The sequence below is a fragment of a genome, unplaced genomic scaffold, assembly GCF_019419815.1.
Source record: "Pyrus x bretschneideri cultivar Hongxiangsu unplaced genomic scaffold, Pyrus_bretschneideri_v1 Contig15, whole genome shotgun sequence".
Taxonomy (NCBI): Eukaryota; Viridiplantae; Streptophyta; class Magnoliopsida; order Rosales; family Rosaceae; genus Pyrus; species Pyrus x bretschneideri.
This window is the reverse complement of record NW_025999446.1, coordinates 5,978,791-6,006,475: the sequence shown is the minus strand read 5'-3', so window position 1 is coordinate 6,006,475 and position 27,685 is coordinate 5,978,791. Positions and strand designations below refer to the sequence as shown.

Sequence of the window (27,685 nt, the reverse complement as noted above, 5' to 3'; positions counted from 1 at the left end):
AAATGGTCAAACCTGCACCACTAGCAGTGGTTATTGTATCAGTGCCTTGATATGGAGTAGATATATTCAAATTTGCAAGTTCTGATGCCATGTGAGATGTGACACCAATATCTGCAACCCAAAATTGTTCAGGTGGTGCAAAAGGATTATAATTGGCTTGCATTGCAGTGAGATTGAGTGAGGGTGGTCTTCCTTGGTATGCAAAATTGTTTCTGTGGTAGCACTGAGTTGCTGAATGCCCAAACTTCCAACAAATCTGACATTGTATGATTGCACCATTTCCACTGGATGATGTATTGTGCCTTTGAAAGCAGTCTGTAGCTACATGACCCTTCTTGTTGCAGATTTGGCAAACAGGAATCTCACTTGGATGATCAGAACAGTTGTGTTAAAATGGTTTTAGGGCACCAAGAATTCCAGGACCTGAGTTGTATGATGAAGATTGAAATCTTGGACCATTATTGTATTGAAATCTACCTCTTCCTTTTCCTCTATAATTAGAACCTTTATATCCATTAAAGTGAGATGGATTGCCACTGAAATTTCCAGAGCCATATGAAGAGAATGACCCTTGACCAGAATTAGACCCACTGGAACTAGATGCTCCATTAATATTGAAACCTTGGCTTAAGGAGCTGATATCAAAGTCCTGAGATTGGGATGGAACTTGTTCAAGACTAAGAGTTTTTTCTTTTCCTGACTGATTACTAGAAACCATTGCAGACCCAAATTTCACAGAGGACTTACAAGACTATTCAATTATTGCTCCCTCAGCAAGAAGCTGTGATCGAAAATCTTTCAATGAAATCTCATTTTCTCTTCCTCGAACAACACATAGAAAGGTATTGTAATCAGCTGATAACCCTTTAAGAGCAAGAATGATTATGTCCTCATCTTAAAAAAAAACACCTGTTGAAGCAAGATGATCTCTTGCATCCTTAATTTTCTGCAGATAAACAGATATAGAATCAGACCCCTTTTGAATGTTTTGTAGCACTGTCCTCATTTGAAAAATTAAGGCTTTTATGACTGTAGAGAATCGTTCTTTAAGACTTATCCACATCTCATAAGAACCTGTACTACCAAGAATGCAAGAAATCACAATGGATGACAATGTAACTATGAGAAGTTGCATAAGAGCACGATCATGTATTTTCCAAACCTGATAGGCATTTGTTTCAACTCCTTCAAGATTTGTCTCATCAAGAAATCTGTGTGGACACCTCTTGGACCCATCAACAAAACCAAGAATGCCATGACTCTCAAGTAAAAGACTCATCTGAAAGCTCCATACAAGATAATTGGAGTCATCCAATTTCCCCGTAATTGAAGATGAAACAGTAGTGATGAAATTTGTAATGGGTGATTGCACAATTTGCAATTGCGCCGCAGTGACCATTGTTGTAGCTGCAAGGAAATTTCACTTCGAACTTTTGTCGAACAGGTAGTGTGCACTATACTATCACTCAAGTATCTTCGAAGCTGGGAATTTGATGAACCCAAAAAATCACAGAGAATTCACAAATCGGAGGGTTGAGAAGAGAAATATATGTTGTAGAGAAGCAGAGAATATGCAGAAGCGTTGGATCCACCTATGGTAAGGATACCAGGTTAGAATTGTAGAAAAAACTTGAGGAAGAAGCTTTAGAACTCAAAGGTGATCGCAGAAGAAAAAGAAATAGAGAGAAAGAGAGAGAATCAGATCTTAGAGAGAGAAAAGGTTGTTGTATTTCTTGACAGCCTTACAACTGAATTACAAAGATTGTTATATAGTTTTTAAAAAGCTACCTTATAACAACCTATGTTATTTCTTGACAAGTGTCACTCAATCTAACCATTGATTCATCTTCCACATGGATATTGCTTTTCTTCACTTCACTATTCTTACAACTATGTGATATAGTAATACCACTTAAAGTACTCTTCATCTATGTCTTAATTTTAATCACTCTTTTTCTCCCTCTCCCCCGTGGCCCGGGCATCTCTCACAACATTGCAAGAACATAAAAAGTCATGGTTGTATGTATACCAAGTGTGATGAATTATATGTGCTAAGTTGGATCATCTTTTTTCACACATTTTTGCATGTTAACTAAGTATTTTAACAGTCGTGATTATCACGTTTCAACTTTTTTGCATGTAAACCAGGTGGGCACAATACAATCACCATCAGAGAACCAAAAGACAGAAAGAAAACAAAAATGCTATATTCTTAGTATAATCATTTTATTATTTTTTTAATAGAGATGAAAACCATATGTCTTGGTGGTCCCCAACTTTTATTAAAAAATAATACAAATAAATAATAAATGTAGTAATACTCAAGAAAGTAAAATGAAAGATAGAATAAGATCTTTTTATTATTTGGCTTGTTTCCAATTACTAGCGGGGTCTTACCATTTACCGCTTTTATTTGGTGATAAAGTTTTTGGAGCTACTTTTGAACAAACTTCTGTCTTTTTCTGCTAGTTACAAAGACAAAATTTTGTTCATTAGTCAAAATTTTACTTTTCAAAAGTTTGTTCATTAGTCAAAATTTTACTCAATGTAACAGTTAAATCATGTTGTATTGGCAATTAGAGACGACAAATTAATCTATTGGGTTGTTAATAGACATTTATTTAGAACTATTTGGTTTGATTTTATCTTACACCTTCGTCACTATTATCAACTTAACTCTCTTTTATGTTGATGTTAAGTTAAACGGGTTTTAAGAGATACCTATTAACAACTCAATGTATTAATTTGTCAACTCTATGTGCACCCACCAAAACCATATACAAAGAGGATTTGAAAGATGGAACTATTAGCAACCTTCTCTTTATAATATACAACTCATTATCCTTGTTTTGTTATATTAAATGATAATTCAAGCTGTTAATTTTTTAGACACTTTTTAACAATTATCTTTACAAAAACATTACCTAGATTCAAAATCGTTTAGTCACTTAATTGTTATCCAATAAATATACGAATGATGTTTTTGACTTAACATCGAAATTTTGAAAATGTTAATCAAAGAGTTCAACTAAATATTTTTGTTTTAGTTAATTTTTGAATAATTGGTTTTTAAATAATGAGTTAGCAATTAGATAATTATGAAATCAAGCGACACTTTAAAATGAACATAAAAGTTGAGAGGTAAAACAAGAAGGTCGGAATAATAAAAAGGCTAGTAACATCCCTTTAACATAAAAAATATATAAAAAATGGGTTGAAAAAACAAATGAGCATTCTTTCCAAATTCTCTTTGTGAGGATCTTAGGGATCCTAAGATCCTCACATCCTATCTGTTCATTTACAAAATCCACCACTCAGCCTGCTGTTCATCCCCATTGAAGCACTTCCATACCTAATTCTACCCACCAACCAACCCATTTACAAAATCCCCACTCCGAAACCCTAATAACCTAACCCCCAAACCCGTAGAGAGTCCTGCCCAGGCCGTCGAAAAAGTCAGAGTTGACGGAGAAGCTCTGGAGGTGGGCAACAATGGCGATGGAGCCAGAGGAAGCGGTGGACTTGGGGGTCAAGGAGAAGGGGTTCGGTGGTTGGCCCCCCGAGGAGTCGTCGAACTCGAGAAAGAGAGGCAGGGAGAGAGAGAGAGAGAGAAAGAGAGAGAAAGAGAGAGAGAGAGAGAGAGAGAGAGAGAGAGAGAGAGAGAGAGAGAGAAAGGTTGAGGTGGGACCCGCGCTGAGGGGTGCTCGAGTGGAGGGGATGGACGGATAGGAAGGAAGAGATGGGTAAGGGGTGGGGGTGGGATGTGGGGTTGCAGGGAAAGATTTCTGGGTTTGGATTTTTCTGGTTTTATTTTTTTTATTTTTTATTTTTTAATAGGCTAATATTATTATATTTTTAATGTATAAAAATTATTTTTTTTGCCATATGGCAGCCACGTCAGCACAAATATGGCAGCCACGTCAGCATTTAACAGACCAATGGATGGAAAATCTAACGGATGTAATATTTTGAAAGAAAATAATACGTAAGGTATGAAAATGAAATGTTTTAAAGATGTTGTATATGGTTGTAATAGACCTCAAACCTGAGGGGGTATTCTGTAATTTACCCCAACTTTATTTTCCTATATAATTATGCACATATGATATGAGTATGCACACAATTTTAAGTCAAAGCCTCTATGGCTCCCTCCAATTTACAGTTAACCATGTTTTTTCTTCTCTTCTTCTCTACCTTTCTCATCAGCAGCCAAGCCTCTGTGCACTCCATGAACGATCAAACACGTACCACTTTCTCGTTCCCCACCTTCACTCTAGCAATGGTGACCTAATATGCATGGGCTCAGTGACGGCAAGTAATGGGTATTTGAGCCTCACACCAGAGTCACAACAAGACAATTTAAGTAGTTCATCATCTTCTTCTTCACCATTGTATAAGGTTGCAAGGGTTTTGTATCACCTCCCGGTGCTCGCCTGGCCGGCATTTATCTCCACCACCTTCACCGTTAGGATTTCTGCCCTTCCAAATACAACTGGAGCTGGAGACGGAATGGCTTTTATTTTTGCACAGGACACTAGTCCTTCTCCTCCTGATAGCTATGGCTCATTGCTTGGACTCCTTGATAGATCAACTCAAGGTTAGTTAATATTTCCTGTTAAAGTTTTATTTCTTGATTGGCAAGGCACACATAATTTCTTCTTAGATTAATGCTAGAAGAACCACATTTATTAGTTAAATTAGTTTTTCAATTGTTAATGAAACTCATTGCAAGTCACATAATGTGGTTTACTACTAAACATTTCATGATTGATTTTCTTCTTTTGTCTTATCGGAAGGTTTCGAACCTGAACCTATCATATTGATGTCCATCACTCTACCCACCCTCATACCACTACTAACCGCATTTAGCGTTTCATAATATATTGCTAGAATTGCTAAATTTGGCAACTTTGGTATATTAATTTTTCAAATTTATTTTATGTTGTCTAAAAATTAGGTGGGGTGGTTAAACAAATGGCAATTGAGCTAGATACTTTCATGAACAACGGGTTTGATGATCCAGATGGGAATCACATAGCGATTGACACAAGAAGCATAATGAACCCAGTTGTGGCAAAGAGTCTCTACATCTCAGGAATTGATCTCAAGAGTGGAAGAGACATCAGATTCACAATTGCCTATGATGGTCGGGGTCAGATCCTCCAAATTTCTGCTGGGTACACTGAGAACCCAGCAGCACTGATAAGCATCCTCAACCAGTCAATTGACATGTCCAAAATTGTCCCAAGCTCACAATTTATGTTGGCTTCACCGCCTCGACTGGGACCCTGCCAGAGACCCATCAAGTCCATGATTGGGTTTTCACATCAGTTGAATTGCAAGGAATACCCTTAGGGCCTGCTGAGAAAGATCATCACAAAAATATTAAGAACATATGGGCCGTTGATCTTCCTATTTTCTTGCGTGTGGCAATTTTGATGGCCTGCACTTACCCTTTGATTTTGAGAGTTGTAAAGAGAAATCATAGGGATGGAGAGGACATAGAAAGCCAGTCAAGAACAGCTGCAAATGCTCCGGAAATGTTCACTTACAAACAGCTTTTAGTTGCCACTCAGAACTTCAGTAAGGAAAATCTGCTGGGTGCAGGTGCATTTGGAGTTGTTTACAAAGGCATCCTCTCATCACATTCTCCTAAAATTGTTGCTGTCAAGAAGATTTCAGCAGCCTCCAAAAAAGGTTTGTTCTATTTGCATTGTTCTATAATTCACAAAACGTTACACCAATATGGTACACGAATATAACCAATGTCACACTTTTTTGTTTGGGTACTGCAATTATTTTCCTAATAGTTTCTTTCGATTTCTGTTTACTGAGACAATTTTTTTGTCAAACCACAACAGGTGAAAGGGAGTACTTAGAAGAAATATGTACCATTGGTTGCCTAAGGCACAAGAACATGGTGTAACTACAAGGTTGGTATCACGGACACGGCCATCGTTCTGTGGTCTTCGAATACATGCCTAATAGAAGCCTCGATCAGTACATTGGAAAACCATACCTTGATTGGAGAACAAGGTACAAAATCTTAACAGGATTGACATCAGCATTACTCTACCTCCACGAAGAGTGTGGCAACGTGCACAGAGACATTAAACCAAATAATGCTCATCTAGGCGATTTCAGGCTAGCTAGACTAATGTTCCAAGACTCATCAATTACAATCCCTTTGGCAGGAACTCCCGCATACATTGCCCCGGAAGTACTAGGGTTATCTGCAAAAGCTACTCCAGAGTCAGATGTATACAGGTTTGGAATGGTGGTACTAGAAGTAGTATGTGGGAGAAGATCAAAAGGGTTCATGGACGACTACAGTTTAGTAGAACACGTTTGGAATTCATATGCAAAAAATGCGTTGCTTGATTGTGTGGACCAAACGTTGGACGGAAATTTTGAGGAGGAACAAGTGAAGAGGACATTGATTGTAGGGCTTGCATGCTTGCACACATATTCTATGCTGAGACCAAAGATGAGGACGGTGGTGCAAATTCTTATGAATCCTAATGAGAAGCTATTCGAACTGCAGGATACGAGGCCGAGGCCGAGGCCGAGTGCGGTTTACTTATCAGTATCTTCTTCTGCTCCAACAACTGAATTTGGCTCTAGAAGTGCCTTATACATTGCCTCATAAGATTGAAGTCCAATTTTTCAATTTGATTAGGTTTTTTAAGCTATACTTTTTAAAGCATATTTCGTCAATACTTTAGTAATGTACATTTTTTTTTTCCTTCACGAAAGAGTGATGTAAATGTGTACTAAAAAAAATAATACCATATATGTTTCATCTTGATTAGACCTGCCATTCGTGTCGTGTTTTTCATGTTCGTGTTATTTTTGTGTCATACCCGATATCTTAACGGATCGTGTTATGTAACAACCGTTAAAATAAATGAGTAAAATGACCCGACCCGATAATATTAATAGGTAATATGACCCGACCCATTACCCATTAAGGAAAATATATTTTAAACCAATAAATAATCAAATGAAAAACATAATACTAAATAAGTATATACATACCATATTGTCACATCCAAAACATAAAAAAAAAAAAAACATTTTTCTTTTAAGTATATTTTTGCTTACCTAAATAGATCAAATGGTAAAATTGGAAAATATTGGAATAGAGAAGGGATTTTTTCATCCAAAAAAGTTCTAATAATATAAGTGAAATAGAATCCAACGGTACATATTTACTCTCATTTACGGCTATTATTTAAGTAAAGTCTTTAATAATTTGTTAATTAATGTAGAAGTGTAAAAAATATAAAAAAAAATATATCAACGCTCGTAATGACAAGCTTTACAACTTTCATGAAGAGCTTAACTTCGAAATTCGCCACTATAATCATATAAATCATAGATCAAAATTTAACCGTTGATTGTTGTTTACATTTACGCTTCATTGTTCTCATCAAATTTTGTTTTTTTAGATTTTCTTTTTTGAAAACATGATCAATTAGAGGATGCAGGAAGATGAACGATTTGGATCGTTGATATTATATTCAGAGTTTTACGGTTAGTGAAAATATTGTTTGATGTTTATAAAGTTTCTACAAACTATATGACATTGACTCATATTTCAGTTAACCGGAAATATCAAAACGTGATATCAAATATCTGAACCGTTCATCTTCTTACATCCACTAGATGGTCATGTTTTCAAAAAAGAAAATTAAAAAAAAAATGAAATTCAGTAAGAGGAATAAAGCGTAAATGACAATCAACGGTTAAATATAAGTTTAAGGTTTATGGATTATAGTGTTGGATTTTGAAGATGATCCCGTCATGAAAGTTGTAAAGCTTGTCACTATGAGTGATTGTATATATTTTTTTACATTTTTTACACTTCTACAATAATTATTATTAATTTTTCTCTCAAATAAAAAACATTATTCATGATGGTTTGGAGGATTTTAAAAATCTAAACGACAATGTAAGTGTAACTATTATCTACTTGTGGAGGAATAATCACGAGTGTTTAAATATTCTTTCACATTTTTCATACTTGTATGTATGTCTTCTTAGTTCTTGTCTATACAAAAACTATATTAGTTTATTTTAATTTTGGAGAACAACATGTTAAGTAAAATTTATCCTAGTAATGATAATAAGGAACTCTCATAATAAAAATAAATAATGACTAAATTTTTTTTTTTTATAACTTATATAGAATAATAATACAAAACTATAGATTTAATAGAGAATATATTGTATATATTAATTTGACTATTGTATTTTATAATAAATCTTTTAGTAATTAAACTTTAAAATTATCAAAATAATTTTTTTCTTAACGGATCGAAACGGGTTACCCACGTGTATACCCGTTAAGAACCTGTTATTAATGGGTCACCCAATAATAACCCGATTAATTATTGTGTTGATCCGAAACCAATTATTTTCGTGTCGTTTTTATGTCGTGTCAGAAATTTCCGCTGCCAGGAGTCAAACCCACCTTTTAATCAAATAATCCAGTTTTATTCTTCTACAAAGGATTCTTGCTAGCTTTGAACGGTTCATTTGTTTATAAATTTTGAGTTCGGGCCTATGTAATGGTGTGAGGAACTTGTCTAAACAACATCTGGTTTGTAGTAGGGGTGGGTGCAGTGCTGTTCAGTGCAGTTTGGAAGTCAAAATCGAAATGAAATCAAACCGTTTGGTTCGATTTGGTGTGATTTCAAACGGTTTCAGTTTGATTTTATAGAAAAAGAAATATACAATTTAAAATTTACACCTATTTACGCATAAGAAACCAAGAATGGATCAAAAGATGTTGATAGGAGAGATTAGAAACCCATCTAAACATTACAAAACTCTTAACATCATAAATTGTTTGGGCCATGTTTAAATAGATTATTATCTCGTGTTTATCATGTTGGATATTTCTATATCAAGCCCTACTTTGCTATGTCCACCTGCGAGTCTTTTTGAACTCAATGATAAATAATTGGGCCTTGTTAAGCTTGTTGAGCTCATCAACTCAGCTCAGAATTGTGGCACAGCTCACTGGGTTGGTTAAATAAACCCAGCATGGGAAGCGTGAAGACAACCTTGTGTGATTTTTGGGGTGGCGCATCTCTTATCGATGAATGCTTAGGTACACAGAGCTGAGTATCGGTAAAAAGTTTAAGGGAGGTCGCAGAGATGCAAGCAGCCAGCCAGGTCGCAGAGATGCAAGCACCGAGGCACTGATGTCGACTGTGGAAGAGATGAAGATGAGTTTTGAGAGAGAGACAGATGAATATGGTGACTCGAATAGTGTAGTTGAACTAATTAAAAGTTAAAACATAACATTCAAAATATATGGCACAGTTTCGGTTTCAGTTTCGGTGCGGTTTTGAAAATCCAAAACCGAAACCAAACTGTTTTCTTTGCCGCGGTTCGGTTTCAAAACCGCAACCGTTTCAAAACCGGAAAACCAAACTGTTTCAAAACCGGAAAAACAAACCGTTTGGTAAAGTCTGATTCGATTCATGTTTCGGTTCCAAGTGCCCACCCCTAATTTGTACTCCTGGCAGCGGAACATTCCTTTTCCTTTAGGTTGGGGGAATAGATGGAACCCAATTCAACACAGGCGAAGTCGAGAATAAATAAATAAAACAAAAAATGGGATAATGCGTTTGCCGGGAGTCGAACCCGGGTCTATTGCTTGGAAGGCAATTATCCTAACCGTTGGACTACAAACGCTCGGTGTTAAAACAGCGTTCACAGTTTAATTTAACGACAAACAAGGCCAGAATGACTCATCTCCTAAAGATAAAGAGTGGGTGTATCCACACCTTTTATGACCTTCTACACATTCTTCTTAATTTGTCATCTATCATATCGAATAATGAAGAAGATCAAAGAACAAAAATTAATATGAATGTGTGGGATGTAAAAATAAGTATGTAAATATCACCACTCAAGATAAATTGGCAAGTAGAAAACACGTATATTGCACTATCGCTCACAACAATAATATAAAATATTTACTTGCCCATAATGGATATGAGAAGACTAATTTATCCTAATGGCTTATTAATTGAAACGTCCACTGAAACTAACATTCAGTCCAAGTTTACCATCTGAAATTGATAGTTAGTCTCAGTTTATTAACATTTTGTCTCACTTTACCCCGTGAAACTGATATTTTTAACTCTTTATCTCACTTCACCCAATTCCGTAAAATAAATATTAAATTAAAAGGTCTGGACATTTCACTTTTTACACATCTATTTACATTCAGCCTACAAACTAAAACAATCTCAATTCCATTTTTAACAACTCTAATTCAAACTCATGATTTTTGGCCCTTTTAAAAATAAATTATTCAATTAATAGAAAAAATTCATGGCAGTAGAATCATTATATCAACCAAAATAAAGGTTACAATTTTGTTCCTAGATTCGCTTCATTTGCAAGACATCCATGTATTAGCTCAATGGAAATTTTGTACTTGAAAAATACTCAACATAAAGAAAACATGATCAACCTATTGCACCATATATTGGCTCAATGGAAATTTTGCACTTGAAAAATTGGCCCAATCACAAGTTTCACCCATAAAAAAATTGACCTTAGAATAATTGCACCATATATAATCTAAACTATATATTAATAAAACACTGTTTGTCAACAAAAAAAACTAATAAAATTACTACTATACCCTTTAATACAAAATTGAAAGAAGATATTAGAAAGGAAAACAAATTGGGCATTAAAGTAATTTTGTACAACTAAGTTTTTACTCTTTTTTTTTCCTAAAACTCTCAGCTATGTTACTTTATCAATACCCTCCCAACTCATTCTCTCTCTTTCCTAACTGCCAACCCCCATTTGTGGGATGCTTACCAACCTGTTAAAAACAAATAACTCCTCTCATAAAAAAAAATTTTAAATATAAAAAATATATATTTGTCAACACACAAAGTGTGTGACCTTTGCTAGTAATAAATAAAAAAACCATTAAGCTATTATGTCCAAAATACTTCTAATGCAAAACCCAAAACCTAAAAAAAAAAAAAAAAAAAAAAAAAAATTATCCAAAGCAAATGTGCACATTTTTTAACCAAAAGCTTCACATTGCTGAGTCACTTACTCTAATTGGTGATAAATAATTACAATTTCGATTTTAACTTACATTTTTTAAGAGGTGTGTAAAAAGTAAAGTGTCCAAAATGCACCAAAATGCACTTCAATATTAACGTTTCTATAACGAAACAATGGGTAAAGTGAAACCAAAAGAATGAAAAATGTCAATTGAAGGGCAAAGTGAGACAAAACCAATTTTAGGGGCTAAATTAAGACTAAATGAAAATTTCAGGGGGCATTTCAATTCATAAGCCTTATTCTAATTTTTGACTTCCCTCACGTTAATAAACAATAATAAAAAAGCAATTAGCCTAGATCATCTCCAAATGAGATATCAAACATGCTAAATAAGATTAAAAGACATTCGTGTTCTCCAATTGAGATGTCATATATAACATGGTAGTTGAGCTATTTGACTCCTTGCTTTCTAACTGTCTTTTTTTTTAACAACAAATGAACGAATCAAATATTTTTATTTAATTTTTGACTTCCCTCACGTTATTAAACAATAATAAAAAGCAACTAGCCTAAATCATCTACAAATGAGATGTCAAATATGCCAAATAAGATTAAAAGACATTCGTGTTCTCCAATTGAGATGTCATATATAACGTGGCAGTTAAGCTATTTGACTCCTTACTTTCTAGCTGTCTTTTTTTTAACAACAAATGAACGAATCAAATATTTTTATTTAATTTTTCAATGTATGATTCTCATTGACAACCAACATAATAAAAACTAAAATTAATTTTGACAACTTTTTAATAGTTAATGTAATTACATGGTCCAGCATAATAATAAAATAAATATTTGACACATCCATTAAAAAATAAGAAGACTTAACCTTTGTATTCAATTAGTCACATCAGGCATCAACCAAAATTTTGACACATTATATTTGATATCTCCTTTATACATTCTCTCAAATGATCAAAAAGTAAATGGTGATTGCCAATCTTATAGACCCATGATATCACACTTATATGATTTTATTGACCCACCATTTTTTTTTATTAGTTAGTTTAACGCTTAACTGTTGTAAAATTAGTAGAACAATTACGAGTTCGTTTGGATATACTTTTAAATGACTGAAAGTGTTTTTGGTGAAAATTTTTTTGGAACCACTCCTTAGTAAAAATGCAAGTAAATTCCGGAAAAGCACTTTAAGTGCTTTTGGAACCAAAAAACATTTTCTCTAAAAGATCTTTTAATCATTTTAAAAGCACATCCAAACGAGCCATAATTTTCCTAAACCCATCTTAATCAGTAGTCAAATACTCTCAAAACCAAGAATAAGATGAACTAAGAGTATCGTAGTTAACACATGCATCTTGTTGGGGGTCAGAAGCATGCCTTGCCCCCACCCTACCTCCACTGGTGTTGAGAAGTAAAAACATGTTATAATTCTAGACACAAGTAACTGAGAAATTGGAATCCTTCCACATTACATGGAATTTATATGAAAAACAATCAGCAAATTTTTAAAATTTGGTTTGTGTTTTAAAGTGCCTGGTTTATCCAAATGGACCCTCCTCATAGGTTTCTTTTCTAAAAAAGCTACCAAATCTAAGGTAAAAAAAGAAACACTCAGTACATGGAAAATGATTGTGGTGACAAAACAAAAGCCACAAAACTAAAATATACCATTCAAACACAACTTTACAGGGTTAATTGGTCAAAAGAGAGAGAAAGAAATGGTTTTTGCTCTTCAGCACATATCGTTTATTTTTGTTTCTTTATTTTTGTAAAATCTATTCAATTTATGTAAAAAGAAAATAAAAAAAAATATTTAGATATATACTAGAAATTACTACCTGAGCGTTGCTGCGGGATTAAAATTTGTATGAAAGATTATATTCGAAATATATAAAAAGATTGTCATAGAAAAATTGTTTCAATTTAGGTACAATGAATTTAAAGTTTTAACAATCGTACCCAATATTGTGAGAAAGCTCACCACATTGTTGAATAATATTATCAAATCTGGAATAACACTGCTTTTATGTTTGCTCCCTGCCACCATGGCAGTTCCTGCTAGAATAACAACAAATTCACAAAACATACAAAAAGTTACTATTATTCTAATATATACATAACTCAGACCCGAAAATACTAAAAACACAACCCCTGAAATTTATACTGAGTTAAATGTAAAACAAAATATAAGTTTCTTCTTTACCAAACCAGGGAGTAGAAACATGAGAAGTATATAATCTCCAACTCAGCGACTGTTATACGCCTGGATTATTGAACGAAAACTAAGAGATGTTTGTAAAATGCTTGTCACTGCTTCTTTCATCAACTCTTCTTGATCTTGGAACTTTGAGTTGTTGTAGATTAGTTTGCATATGGATTTTCCTTTGTAAACTACATTTCAGAACGAAGAATGAAACTCATTTATTAAAAAAAAAAGGGATGCAATGTTAGAAACATGGGTAATTAAACAATCAAAATGGTAACTGAAAATTCATATGCTCTGGCGTAAACTAATTAAAATGATTTGCTTATTTTGGTAAAGGATTAATGGATGGATAAGACACTTTAAACAACTATAAGTTTTATAGAAAAGCTTTTCAAGAGCTTAGTTGGAGGAGACAGTATCAGAAATACATCACTCAAAAGAAAAAGATTATTGAAAGTTACAATGCTTAATTCTATATATTAAATATTATAATGCAATGTGAAAAAGCTCACCCCATTGTTGAAGAATATTATCAAATTCAGCAGATCCACTGATCTTATACCTAATTTGATGATTCAGAACATCACAACAATAATTTAAAGAATAGAATATTACAAAGATTGAAACATTACTTACAGAAAGCGATTCGGAACGTCGACCACTTGTGCGGGCAGTAAAGGGTGGGGTCAATGAGATAATCAACAACTTTTCCACACTGCAAATGAATAAATTAAAAACAACAATGCTTAGGAAACCATTTTTAATAAGTTAACAAAGAAAGAGAAGCTCCTACCTTTCTTGGGTGTCACAGTTGGAAACCTTTTTTTTTCCATAAATATGGCTTTAGAATAATGTGAAGCTGGAATAAGCAAAAATTGAAAACGATTAGAGATTCATGGTTCTTACCTAAAAATGAGCTTACCTACAACAAATTTAGTTTGTATAGCCTCAAATGACCATCACGAACTTAGCCAATTAATCAATAAAACACAAATATTTTATGTTGTACTTTATTTCCAACGTATCTGTTGCATATGTATACACTGTATACTTTGATTGTGTAAGAGTAGTTTTATGCTATAGAAGCAATATGGCTTTTACCTAGTGAACAAAAGGTTCTTTCTAATTATTGAACAAAATTTAGACATATAACGTTCAAATACCTACAATTGAAGAAAATTAAGTGTTAGAAACTGGAATTCGTTGATTAAAAATCCATATAAGATTTCCTGTAAAGTAACCAAACTAATTAAAGCAAATTTATCTTTTTAAATAAATCATAAGAATAGGAAATGCAAGCAAATAATATGAACAACAATCAACGTAATAACATTAACTAATATAAGATATTTCAGCTATTTGTTTGAGAAAACCCAAAGGAAGCATTTGAAATTGCTCATCTTAATGACAAAACCAAATTATACACCTACATGCAAGATTGGAAGGTACAAAGAAAACATTCAAAATCATAAAAAAGTAACTTTAAACAGAAGATCCATTTGCGAATGCTAAATCAGTAAAAGGATTCAGATTACAAAAGATGTATTCCAATACCGACCCAAATAATCTACAACACAACATATAAGGCATATTCATCACAACCACATACAAATGTAAATTTGTTGGGGAAAAAATATCATCACCGCATTCTTATAGAAAAAAAATTATTTAAATACTGATTTTGTGCAATCCAAGAGCTAAATGCTTAACTCAGAAAAAAAAAAACTCAAACTTTTGCAATTAGATAAGTCTAGTAACAATCTACTATTAAAATGGTTTACAATATAGCGTCTTTTGTGATTTTACTGTTTATATAACACTAACATACTAGCATCAAATCACTTACCGTAACAAAAATTACAACTCAGTAAATCATTTACCTTACCACAACAAAAAAATCACAGAGAACAAACATATATATATATATATATATATATATATATGTATGTGTGTGTGTGTGTGTGTGTAAATCAATAGTTCGTCAAATAGAAAAGAGGATGTATTTAAGGTTGGAAGAAAACAGGCTTAACATGCATCAACATGCAGCAAAAACAAAAAAAATAATAATTAGAAATATTGACCTTTCAATGATATTGCAACGAATAAAGCAAGGCGAGAGGATTCATCACAGAAAACAGGCACTGCTCTTTCCTGAAACCAAAACCGTCGATCAATTCCCAAAATGAACCCCAACTGGCAAAACACCCACCCCAAACAGACCTGAGATCTAAGAATATTCAAGAAGTTCTTATAACTAACTATAACTGTACCTGTCAGCATTGATCAGTCAGCCAAAGACAAAATTTTCAAGCCTACACCAAAGGTTTCTGCATAAAAACAAAGCTTGTGTTATTTCGCTAAATAATATAATGTCGAGATGTTTCAAGTAAAATGGAATACTAATGAAATGAACTAACCTGTAAGTTTCTCTTGCAGACAACCCTAAGTAAAGTGAATGCATGCTCTTCTCTCTAAGAGAAAAAGTTGGGTCACATGTTTTTAAGAAAAAAACACACAATTAGTAAACTATTGAATAAAATTTGAATCTTCGTTAAATGAAACACAGAAGAGTTGAATTAAATTCCAAATAATTCCCAAAACAATTATATAGCATAGATGAACTTAAATAAAATTAGTAAAAGTGGAGAAAGGAAACCAACCTCACCCACACAATTACCAGAGAGAAATACCCAATCGTTGTTTTTAAATCTGCAAGATAAAAAAGAACATAACTATGTACGAATCTTAGAACCAAGTTGTCTGATACATTGAAAAATGGAAAGAACTAAAAAGTGGTGATTTTAAATATAGTAGCTTTCATCACCATGAACCTAAAGCATTTAAAAAACAAAACACAACTTAGCAAAAGATCAAAACTTGAAAGATTACAGGATATAGCAAATGAATATAAAAATTACCTATGAGCTCCTTTAGCTGAATAACCAAGCAACCTCAATAAATTCTTATGGCAAACATAGCCATTCACTTCCACTTCAACCTTCAACTCCTTCTCCATTCTTAATACACTGAACTCGAGCACAATTTTTAATGGTTGAGTTAGGTTGCTTAGCTTTAATACCACTACATAAACATCCAAATATGGTAATAGCCGTGTCTACATTTTCCTCAAATCACCATTCATACATTCACATGGTGTTGAAAGAAATAACCTTGAAAATAAAGCACTACATAAACACAAAATATGTTCAGTAATAAAAGCAGTAAGAAACTAATGTAATTTTCTGCTTCTAACTCATTCATTTGATCAACATATTGATGAAACTAATGTATTTTTAGTTTCTAACTCATTCATTCGATCAATTTCATTTGAATCAGTGTAATTGTCAGATTGTAATCCATAGGGTCATAGAACACAAAAATAATTAGGATAAACTGAAAAATGATTAGGATAAATAGAAAAAATGATTAGGATATATAAATAGACAAAGGACTACCATGGAAAAAAATGATTAGTTGGTGAAAGGTGACTAAGGAATTAGGACACAAAACACCAAATAAAAAATACTCATAAGAGAAAACCGAAGGAAAATTGGGGAAAATTGATTGCTATAAACAATTAAAATTGAGAAGAAAATAATAATACCACAAATAGTAAAATCCGGAAAAGACTTACCCTTACTTTGTGGCGAAACAAAAACCCTAAACTTTGATCTCTTGAAACTTCCTTGTCTCTCAACTGTGGACTGGAAGTCTGGAAGCATACCAAATCATACACCAATATTCAAAAATCCGAACACACAAACAAAAACCCCAAATTTATTTATTTATTTATTTATCTTTTACAGCTAACGAATTTGCAAACAGAACATGGCCAACAAAATCATACACCCACACTCAGAAATGAAACACACAAACAAAATAAATAAAAAATAAAAAATTACAAAAATTAATTATAGGGATAACTTGATATAGATCCAATTTTGTGAGCCATTAGTAGAATTAGTCCACTTCATTGAAATAGATCCAATAATTGAGATTTCATGTATGTTTATTTGTGATTTGTACCATATTTACCCTTTAGGCTTACAATTGTAGTAAATACACAAAATTTCTTAATAATGAGATAATTTGTGGTTTAACTAATCCCTTAATTGTAGGATTAGTTAAAGTCATATAATCCTCAACCCCCAATCCGTTTCATCCTTCCTTTTTTACTTCTTCCAAACAATTCCCTTTATCAATCCTCCTCTTTTTTGTCTCTTCTTTTCATGGATGATATTTTTGTGTTCTTCCCTCCAAATTCGTTCGTTTAATAGAGGTATATTATATCATATTTATATTTTTATGTTCCGCCATGTATGTTCCTAGCATTTTTCTTCCAATACAATAGGTAGTTTATTTTTGTTTTGCAGGTAGATCATATATGCTTTGTAGGTATAAAGCATTTTCTTCCTATACAATAGGTAGCTGGTTACTAGATTATATCGGTTTTGTTTTCTTCATAAATGGTAGGTAGTTACTAGATAATATTTTAGTTTGAGTATTTAAATATTCAAAATTTAAAAACTGAATAAATGATAAAAAAAAAAATTAAAGAATTTCAATATTTTTATCTAAAGGGGCAAAATTGATATCAAAATATGTAATTGGATAACTGGACTTGATCCCAAAACTACCTAAGTTTTTAGACCTAGATCCAAAAGCCCCAAAATTATATACCTTGATCACAAAGGGCGTGCAAGCTTGCATACAAAAACCCCAAAATTCGAAGACCAATGTTTCATGCAAGCCAAAATCAAACTAGATCAGGTAGCCACATGCAAACCACCATAAAAAATTAAATCGATTAGACTGAAAAAGCCGGAAAGCTCACCAGAAAATGTTAGGTTATGTGGGTAAAAAAGGGAATCCAATCAAATCCAAAAAGGGCACAAATAAATTCGCAGGATTGAGAAAATTTAGCAAACAGAAGTTGGTAACGGAGGCCAAAAATATGTAAAGGCTGGAGAAGGAAGAAATGGAGTGCGAGATAGAAAAAGATGCAGAGGAGAGATGGAAATCAGAAAAAACAAAAAGCAAAGAAGTTGAACAGGAATCCCAACGATGATCGACACGTGGAGACGATGGGCAAAATCGCCATTTTGTTGTGCCAAAGTGGGAAAAATATCACTAAGAAGATCATTTTGGGGGCATTTTCGCCACTTCACTATTCGTGAACTATAGCCAAGAGTTTGAGTTTTTGTATAGGAATAATATATATCGGGAGGCCACAAAATATTGTAAGGGAGAGAAAGATTTTATTTGTCTATGGAGGAGGAGGACCTTTCAAAGGCTTTCATGGTTTGGGGCATTTGGGCCGTCTACATTACTGTACAAAGGTTGGTAGCCTAACACAATCTGGTCCACATAGCCAACTTTTTTGGAGCAAGATGCTATTTGGATCCTCTGTGTGAGAATCCTAAGGGTTCATCGTATCTATTCATTAGTCATCCTGCGGCCACAAATAATTTTGAACTTTTTATATAAAATTAAACACAAACAGTTCCTAATAAAAGTTGATCGCATGATGTATGATAAACAACTGAAATGACTTGATCCCTAGTATCCTCACAAAAAGGATGGGGATCCTCATCCAACTTTTTTGTTTTTGGTCAGACATACCTAACTTCTACTGTTCTACGCTCAAAATAAAAATAAAAACTTTACAACAATAAAGTCATATTACTTGTTGAGTTACATTTTTCACCAAATAATAATAAAGTGATAATTATTGTGAATGAATTGCAATTATACAAATATATCTATTATTGTGTAGAATTTTGTTGTACGATCGACCTTAGTTATAATAATTATCATTGTATACAAAGAATATTTTATTTTCTTAAATTCAATTTTATTTATTCGAACGATATTTTAATATAATTTAATTATAACAATAAAGATCGGCTCCGGGGAGCCGAGAATGAGGTAACTGCCATAACAAACTCAGTCATCCCCATGTTAACTTCAATTCATGCAATGACCTCACAGTTTGAGAGATCTGCAAGATCTGCAGAACAAAACAAGTGAAGGGAGTCCAATAACAAGAGTCAATAATTCATAAACTAAATGACAATAAATTATAAAATAAAGTAAGAAAAAATGTGACATAAAAATAAGGGTCCGTTTGGACCAAGTCCCTGAGAAAAACGTATTTTAACTCTCAGTGATTTTATAATGTTAATGGTAACGTATTTTCTGGGGTATTATGTTTTGCATGTGTTTGTGTGTTTGATTTTGGAAAAAAGGTATTAATATTTAGTATTTACGTATAATATATATTACTTTGTAGTTAATGAAGTTACTTTATTTTCCAATTAATAGGCTATGGTCAATGTCTCGTTCTAACCTATGTGCATCTGTTAATGGATCCAAACTTAATATATTTAGTGATGGTCCATTGAAATTTGACTTGTATAAAAAGTTTCTTTACACACCCCTAGCCTAGAACATCTATCTGGACTCTGAATCGAGCTTTGCTGGTCCACACCTGAAGGGTGACAAAGCCATAAAGTGTAGTGATGTGGAAATGTGAATAAATTCAAACCTAAAAATGCCTAAATACAAGAGTGCACTGTGAGCGGGAATGAACCCAATTCACACGTGATGACAGAGTATAAGTACAATGCAGTAAAATAGGGTATGAAATTATACCATTGAAGGTAACCGTCTACCCCAAGATTTGTCAAGAATCCTTGTTGATATGAAAGCTCAGCTACTAAAACCTAGAGGGGCGAAAAAAAAGGGTGAGTGGGCCTAAAAATAAAATTTTCATAAAAACCTTTGAAAACGTTATAATCCCTCGCCGTAAAACATGTATAGTTTCCAAAATATACATACTACGTATAGTATGAAAATACTTACTGTAGCTTGCAAAACGTAAATAAGGCATAACATCCCAAAATCACAAAATCTCAATAGTAATATAAGTAAAATCAGTTGTTCAACAACCTATGCTAACATACCAATCGGAGTCGCCTAATGTGACATGTACGACTGCACTTATTGCTCACTAATCTATGCTAGCACACGAGTCAGAGTTGCCTAATGCGACCTGTATGACAGGACACGATGTAATAATATACGATATACGCTCTAATGCTACGATCACTTGAAGACTGGCGATAATCGCGATCATCTACGAGTTGAAGTCGCCTAATGCGACCTGTACGACATGACTGGCACCTACTTGGATCCAAGGCAAGCATACGGTGCACGAGGTGAACATACACATGAAGGATTGGCCCTAGCCCGGGGTGAGCACTAACACCGAGGTGCAACAATGATGAGCTGACTACATGAATATAAGCATGCCTTAACGATGCAATAATTCTAATCAACATAATAACATTCATAGCTGTAGATATAATTATGGCATCAAAGATCATAAGCATACATATGCATCCCGTTGGATATAGCATGTTTCATAAATTCCGTCATTTTGCTAATTTTTATAAACTTTAGTCTAATCCAGGCGTACATAAGAAATTCTTTTTCAAATGCATAATTGGAAACTATCAATCAATCATATATATATATATATATATATATGGGATGTAGCATGTTTCATAAATTCCGTCATTTTGCTAATTTTTATAAACTTTAGTCGAATCCAGGCGTATGTTAGAAATTCTTTTTCAAATGCATAATTGGAAACTATCAATCAATCATATATATATATATATATATATATATATATATAGACACACACACACACACACACACTATAAAAAGGAAAAGACCCACTCACCTGAAGTCTGTGCTACAACTCCCATCGAGGCGCCACAAACGATTGTCGCCTAGAACAATTATCAAATCATATCTTAGAATTCTTATCGATAGAACACGTAACTTACATAAAACGCATACTCAAGGACGTTCTACAAACCCATTGACCAAAAGTCAACCGTCGATCAAAGGTCAACTATAGGGTCCACAACCCTACGTAACCCGATTCGGAAGATCCGTAACTCGGGTTTCTAATCCGTAACTTCCAAAGATCTAAATTATTCATCTAGAACATCATACTAAAATTTCATTACAATCTAATGGTTGGATCTCCACCAATTGCAAATTCAAGTGGTTGTCAATGTTTTATTTTACGAGCTTACAAGTCCAATTCGAGAAGATTTGTACTTCGGATTCCCGATCTATAAGTTTCTAATATCCTCAAATATTACGTACTATAACATATTAAAGTTTGGTGACGATCCAACGGTTGAATCGTCGATTCATTTAATATCCAAGTGGCGGTCTCTATCAAAACTATAGTTTTACGACGAGATTTCGTCAATCGAACGTCACATATGAAACAGAGTAACCACATTAGTCTAGGAAGGGCAGGTGGGGTTTCGACCCATGCGCCGTTGCACGCGGTCGGTCACCCCAACTCGCCAGAAAATTCAACTAATTCCAAAAATTCTCAAATTTTACAAAATTGAAGATCACAACTAGTAGAGCAAGTTTTATACCTGTGGCCAAGTCTAATTTGGCTGGGAAAAGCTTCAAAACCCCACGAACCCAAAATTGGGTGTGCCTCGATTCGTCGAATCCAAAGATCAGCTGCCTCATCGAATGCTTGGGCCTTGTTTCTAGGGTTGTTGGAAGTCTATTAAGGGTGGTGGTTGATGGAAAACTCTTCGGAAATGAGCGGATTGCCGCCGTGATACCCATGAACCCACCAGTGCAAATTCACGAACCCTAGGCCTAAAATCCACCAATGAATGGATGAAAATGGAAGAGTGGAGGTCATGGGATGGTTTCCAAGTGGTGGCTTGGCTTAATTTGCCAGAAATTGGCCAGGAAACCATCAATTCCCATGGCTTTCGTCGAGTCGAGTCATTCGGGTCAAAGGAGACCCGATTTGGTTCCCTCCTCTTCTTCTTCTTCTCTCATTTCCCTCATGTTCTCCTTATTGATTGGTCAGACTCTTCTCCCTCTTCTCCTGATTCGTTCCTTATCTCCCTCTCTTCTCTTCCAATTAGGCAACTCTACCCAATCCCTTCTCTGTTTCTCCTCATCCCCGATTCCTTTCTTTTCCCCTCTCAGCCACACGCATATGGCATAACAATTTAGTAGTATAAAATAGTATAATATATTTAAAATAGTGATTTCTTCAAAAAATACTTTTGGATTCGTAGCTCTGTAAAACTTTAACCGTAACTTTGATTTCGATTCCGCCGTTCATATCGTTGAGTACTTCAAGAATACGCTAAAAGAATATGTCATACATCTCACTATATGTTGGTCAATGAAAGTCAATATCCTCGCATCTAGGGCATTTTCATAAATTCACATTTTTAAAATTTATAAAATCATAGAACTGGGGATGGGTTGTCACATTCTTTTTTATATGTACATTTTTTTTTTAACAAACGATATTCTCTACATTAAGGGGATGGAGGAGTAAGCTACTAACAATAATATGTTTCAAATTCGCCTTTGGCGAGAATTGAATCTAAAACCTCGCACTTATAAGTAAAAAAGAATATCATTATATTGTTGTACTAAGTGGCTAACATATACAGTTTTGAGTTGCAAATTACTTCTAAGTTCTAAATTAAGGGTTGATAGTGTTTACTTTTGCATCTAAGGTTTATTATTGTTTAGTAATTGCATTTGTTCGAAGGGTAATGCTAGGGAGACTAAATTTTATAAATTAAATAACATTCAAGTTAACGATTGGATTATTACTGAAGTGCTGATTAATATGCTTATTTTTAATTGGTGACACATCATTTAGTTTACAAATTTAGTCTACCTAATATTACCTTAAATTAATGTATTTTAATATGTTTAAGAGTCAGCTCAAGTAACATTACGGAGTGGTACATTATAGGCTTAATCTTTTAAGTGCTTACATGAGAAAGAATGAGATACCCAGCAGATGAATGAAGGAAAATTTGTGAAAAACATGTTCATTTAAGCAACATCAATAGCATGCAATTAACATATTAAAGGCGGAATCATGCTTGTATGCACTTAAAACAAAACATTTACCCATGAAATTCAAAGCCTAGTAGATAGGTGAATCAAGACTCAACTCAAAAACAAAGTGAGTTGAGAAATCAATACCTTTGTAGATTCCTCTTTGCATAAGCAAAGGCTAATCACCCAAAGAGAGGGCCTTCATTCCTTGCATCTTGGATCCATGGATTTGGATGGATGAAAAAAAGGTTTCTCCAAGTTCCCAAAATTGAGAACCTCTAAGTCTCCACACCAAGGTATATTGAAAGAAGAAATGAGTGACCTAGAGGAAGTAAGATTGCTAGATTTTCCCCTCTAGATTAGCCGAATTCTTTGAGAGCAAAGGGAGGTTTGTGTTCTCATCTTTACTCCCTAGAAAACCCTAAGGATGAAATGGCTATAAAGATGTCTTTATACCACCTCACAATGGAGTGGCAAACTTGCAATTAAGCCAAGTTCACTACCCTCCTCTAAATGGCCGGCCTATGGGGATTAATTGGGCTATTTGGGCCTTTGTGAATCATTATTCATTAAGTTGTCATACAACTTAAGTCAATGGGCTTGACGTTCGAAGCCCATTGGGCCTTAAGGTCCAAAACTATCCCGAGGTCTTCAACGAACTTATTCGTTTGATTAATAATCATATTAATTAATCCTTGCCATAAATAATTAAACCATTTAATTATTCTTACTCATCTCCGTTGAATCTTCAAACTCTACCTTACACGGTGTACGATCCATTAGGTTCCTTTTAGCGAGGCAGTGGGCGATTCAAACTCTTTCAAATCGATTGTGAATTGAAACTTACTTTCAATTCTCCCGTTAATGATAATACACTTTTAGGGCTTCCACAAACCATGAGTGACACCTAGCAGCATATCATGGTTACCCAAGCTAATCAGAAGAGGTGGAGAACCTATTCAGTTTAGGATTACAAATGCAATACGGTCTTTCTCTAATACAATACTCTTGACCACATTGTTTGGTTTGATAGTTTATTCATGTCTACTATCCAATGTGAATCTTGTGCTTATATGATTACCTTGAATGTGATCTGAAACGCATTTCAACATCTCATTCATACTCTGGCCAGAGATTCCAAATCATATCATAGAGTATTCTCCCTCAAACAGTTTGAAGGTTAGAGATCCCTTGTTGCGCATTCACTTGCCTCCATGGCTAAGTGGCTTAACCCCAACGATGCCGTGGACACCCTGATAGAGTGACGTTGACATAATCAAAGATTAAGGACCTAACCACAAGACAACTGTGATGCCTCAGGTCAAAAGACTAATTTGCATTATCCCAACCATGAGTTCTCATGTGACATGAATATGAGAACTCTTCGTTGATCGTGTTCAGTGAACTCATTCTCTATTGAGCACCTACGTACTTGTCTTGATGTCACACACACCAATGACTCGAGACTAGTCACTCTCCCTGAGAGAAGACATAGCACGTACTGATCTTAACGGACTGTCAATGCCCAATTGACAATCCTATGATCAGGAACGTTTAGGATGTGTCAACGAAAGAATGGTCTCATGAATCTAACTTCTTTAGATCGCATTCTTCCAATCACATATTCCTTGGACTTATCGTTTAAGCATATAACATTTATATTAGACGGCTCAAACAATAATCTTTGCCCTTTAAACTACATTAGTTTGAAATGTCCGTAAAGTATCATCATATGATTGGTTTTAGGGCACATTTCCAACAATGAATTTATGGCATGTTTACATAACCATAATCAATATAGAGATGAAAACGCAGAAGACAAACAGGGAAAGAAATGGAGATGCACTAAAGAGAAAGTGAGATAACCTTAAGGTTTTGATGGGTTAATAGGAAGGGCAATTTTGAAAATTTAAGAATAAATGAGGGCATAATTGGGAGAGAAAGTCAATTCCAATTATCCCAGCAAACTGGAATCCAAGTACCATCAAACTGTAGGGAATCCAGTTCCTCAAATTTCCAAAATTTACGTGAATCCATCGAATTTTTGATTTCCCAATATTTGATAAACAACGGAGTATCCCATTATCGGAATTCGATTCTACTTTTCTATTCCAATTACCCTTACGTAACGTGTAGGGGTGGAAAAAAATATCGAATATTCCAAACCGAACTGAAAAAAAAATCCCCAACCAAACCGAAAATCCCAAAAATTTCAGTACCCAATACTAAACCGATCCAGAAATTTCAGTACAGAAATTGGCCTCACATTTTCATTCGTTCGGTAATCCCGAACTGAACCAAAATAAATATATATATTATTTAATTTTAAATACATATTTGGAATTGTAACAGCTGTCGGATTTGGGGGAGAATACAAATCAAACCATCAGAACTCAATCACTTTCTATCTCCATCTCTTGACTCGACCTCACCTTACCACCCTCGTCGATTTCTCTCTCTATCTTCGAATCTGGCCATACCCACATCACACAAGTGATTCACCTCTCTCTCGACTGACTTATCACCTCTCTGATCTCTCTCTCTCTCGACTTTTCATCCCTCACTGTGGAGGAGCCTTCCTTCACGACATTGAGGCAGAGCCACAGTAATTGGCGCCATTCACCCCTCTGATCTCTCTCTTTCGACTTTTTCATCCAGATTCCAGTGCACCGTGCACCAATTCTCCCTCAAATCAGGTAAATTTTGGAATTAATTTAAGGTTTGAAATTTAATTTAAGGTTTGAATTCTAGATTAGGGTTTGTGAAATTTAGCATTTGGAAGATACTGATATGGAGGTTGATGATTTATGGTTTATACAGTTAGCCTTCACCAAGCAGAGTGTTGAAACTTGAACCTAAGGTTAAAGATCTGGTATGTCACAAAACATCTCTCAAACTCAACTTTTTTTTTGGTCCATTATTTGATTTAGCTTCTTCTTTGCTTATGGGAAATTAAGATTTGATGTTAATGGTAAGTATATATCTGGATGTGGAGGAGGATATTTCAGATTGTGTATATATGTTCGATAATTACATTGAAAAATAAAGAAGAATTCTTGCATTTGTGTTGCTGATGTGGTTGAATTAGCATTGAAAATAATTGTGCTCGGGTGAATTGGAGCCCTAAATTTTGTTATTTTGAGTAATAGTTGTGTTGATTTTGTGTTGCCGATCTTGTTTTAAGGGTCATGAAGTAGAAGATATGTAATGGGGGTTAAGTGGTCTAGTGTAGTCCAGTTGATGTTGCATTATGCTTAAACAATGATGTACACGGCTCCGATGTTTTGATTCTTGGAAGTTGAAACTTCTGCTAAAACTTTTGATGTTTTATGGTATCTTTATTGAAAATTTTAGTGCTAGTAGGTAATTGAAAACCTGTAATGTTATATGTTTGATAATATGTTCTTGGATAAATTTTTATCTCTCCCTTCCTTCTTATTTGCATAATAGCATTTGGAATTCTCTGGCTTCTGAGTCTTCATTGTTTATTATGTGGGTAGAGCAATTCATTTGTTTCGGTGAATTTTATAGTGTTGAGTTACATAGTAACTAGGTTGGATAAGTTATCCTTCATTTGTTGCTTAAAAAGAGAATTGAAATTATTGGCTTAATCTTGGTTGTGCCAAGATAGTCTATAATACCATTGAATTTAAAGGAATTCGGGTTAGATGTTGCTTTGGGTTGATGTCTTTTTTATGACAAACTAGAAAGGCATATGTTACCTGACAAAAGTGAGGTCACCATCTGTTACTTCACTCTTCGAGTGCAAACAAAGCTTGTTGAAGAAGTATATCTTTTGCGTTGCTCTGAGAAGGTTTAGGGAGTTGCAATAGATTTTGAATGCCCTTTTCTTCCCTGATCTATTCTAACTGTGCGTATTTCAAAGTTTGTTGTTATGTGGTTAAGCAAGGTTAAGTTGTGGCCACATAGAACTGCCTGTCATGCTTGTCCAATTCATACTTGAAATTTTGATCCTTGTTTATATTCAATGGTTCCACCTGCTCACTTTAACTTACCCATTGACACTAGGAGGATTATCTGTATAGAATTGAGCTTAAGGAGATCTCTTCTCGGTTTAAATTGAGGCTTTTTACGGTTAGTACTCTATCTTCATTGTTTCCTTAATTGTTTCCTCTTAAGAACTATCTTTAATTGATATAACTTGATTTGAGAATAGATATTATTTTATTTGAGAATTCTCCTTAATTGTTTCCTTGGTACTCTATCCAAATAGATATGATTTGAGAATTCTCTTTAATTGTTTCCTCTTAAGAAATGCCATTTAGCATGCATAGATTTAAAATTTAAAGTTGTACTTACTTTGCACATATTAAATATGTTATTGCATTTGAATTGGATATGTGATTTATTGTACTGGAATTTGGGTATATGCTGAACTGTGGTTGTGATATATTAATGTGCATTGTTATTATATTTGTAAGGATGGACGGGTCTAGTAGCCAATCTAGTACACCTATGGTC

General features: G+C 34.1%; 2 protein-coding genes, 1 long non-coding RNA gene and 1 other non-coding gene across 7 annotated transcripts; 2 read left to right on the top strand and 2 right to left on the bottom strand.

The window, feature by feature from the left end:
• The first annotated feature begins 4,296 nt into the window (after positions 1-4,296).
• Positions 4,297-5,355, top strand: LOC103965588 (L-type lectin-domain containing receptor kinase VIII.2-like). The gene is made up of 2 exons (XM_018651970.2): positions 4,297-4,597; positions 4,958-5,355. Exons 1-2 carry the CDS (start codon positions 4,297-4,299, stop codon positions 5,353-5,355), a joined length of 699 nt encoding a protein of 232 aa, XP_018507486.2.
• Positions 5,356-5,438: 83 nt separating this feature from the next.
• LOC125475587 (L-type lectin-domain containing receptor kinase IX.1-like) lies at positions 5,439-6,649 on the top strand. Its single transcript, XM_048580556.1, has 2 exons — positions 5,439-5,697; positions 5,934-6,649. Exons 1-2 carry the CDS (start codon positions 5,439-5,441, stop codon positions 6,647-6,649), a joined length of 975 nt encoding a protein of 324 aa, XP_048436513.1.
• A 2,987-nt stretch (positions 6,650-9,636) lies between these two features.
• TRNAG-UCC lies at positions 9,637-9,708 on the bottom strand. Its single transcript has one exon. It is a non-coding gene; the product is annotated as a tRNA-Gly (tRNA).
• A 3,224-nt stretch (positions 9,709-12,932) lies between these two features.
• On the bottom strand, positions 12,933-18,481 carry LOC103965578. 4 transcript variants are annotated; one of them, XR_007256914.1, is made up of 10 exons: positions 17,957-18,480; positions 16,911-16,988; positions 16,195-16,302; positions 15,937-15,985; positions 15,694-15,747; positions 15,547-15,603; positions 14,378-15,427; positions 14,070-14,135; positions 13,913-13,991; positions 12,933-13,461 (listed from the first exon to the last, which is right to left on the bottom strand). It is a non-coding gene; the product is annotated as an uncharacterized LOC103965578 (long non-coding RNA). The 4 variants fall into 4 exon arrangements; XR_007256917.1 differs by adding an exon at positions 13,789-13,838 and having other exon boundaries at positions 12,933-13,125; positions 13,913-15,427; positions 17,957-18,481; XR_007256915.1 differs by having other exon boundaries at positions 12,933-13,125; positions 13,789-15,427; positions 17,957-18,481.
• Positions 18,482-27,685: the final 9,204 nt, after the last annotated feature.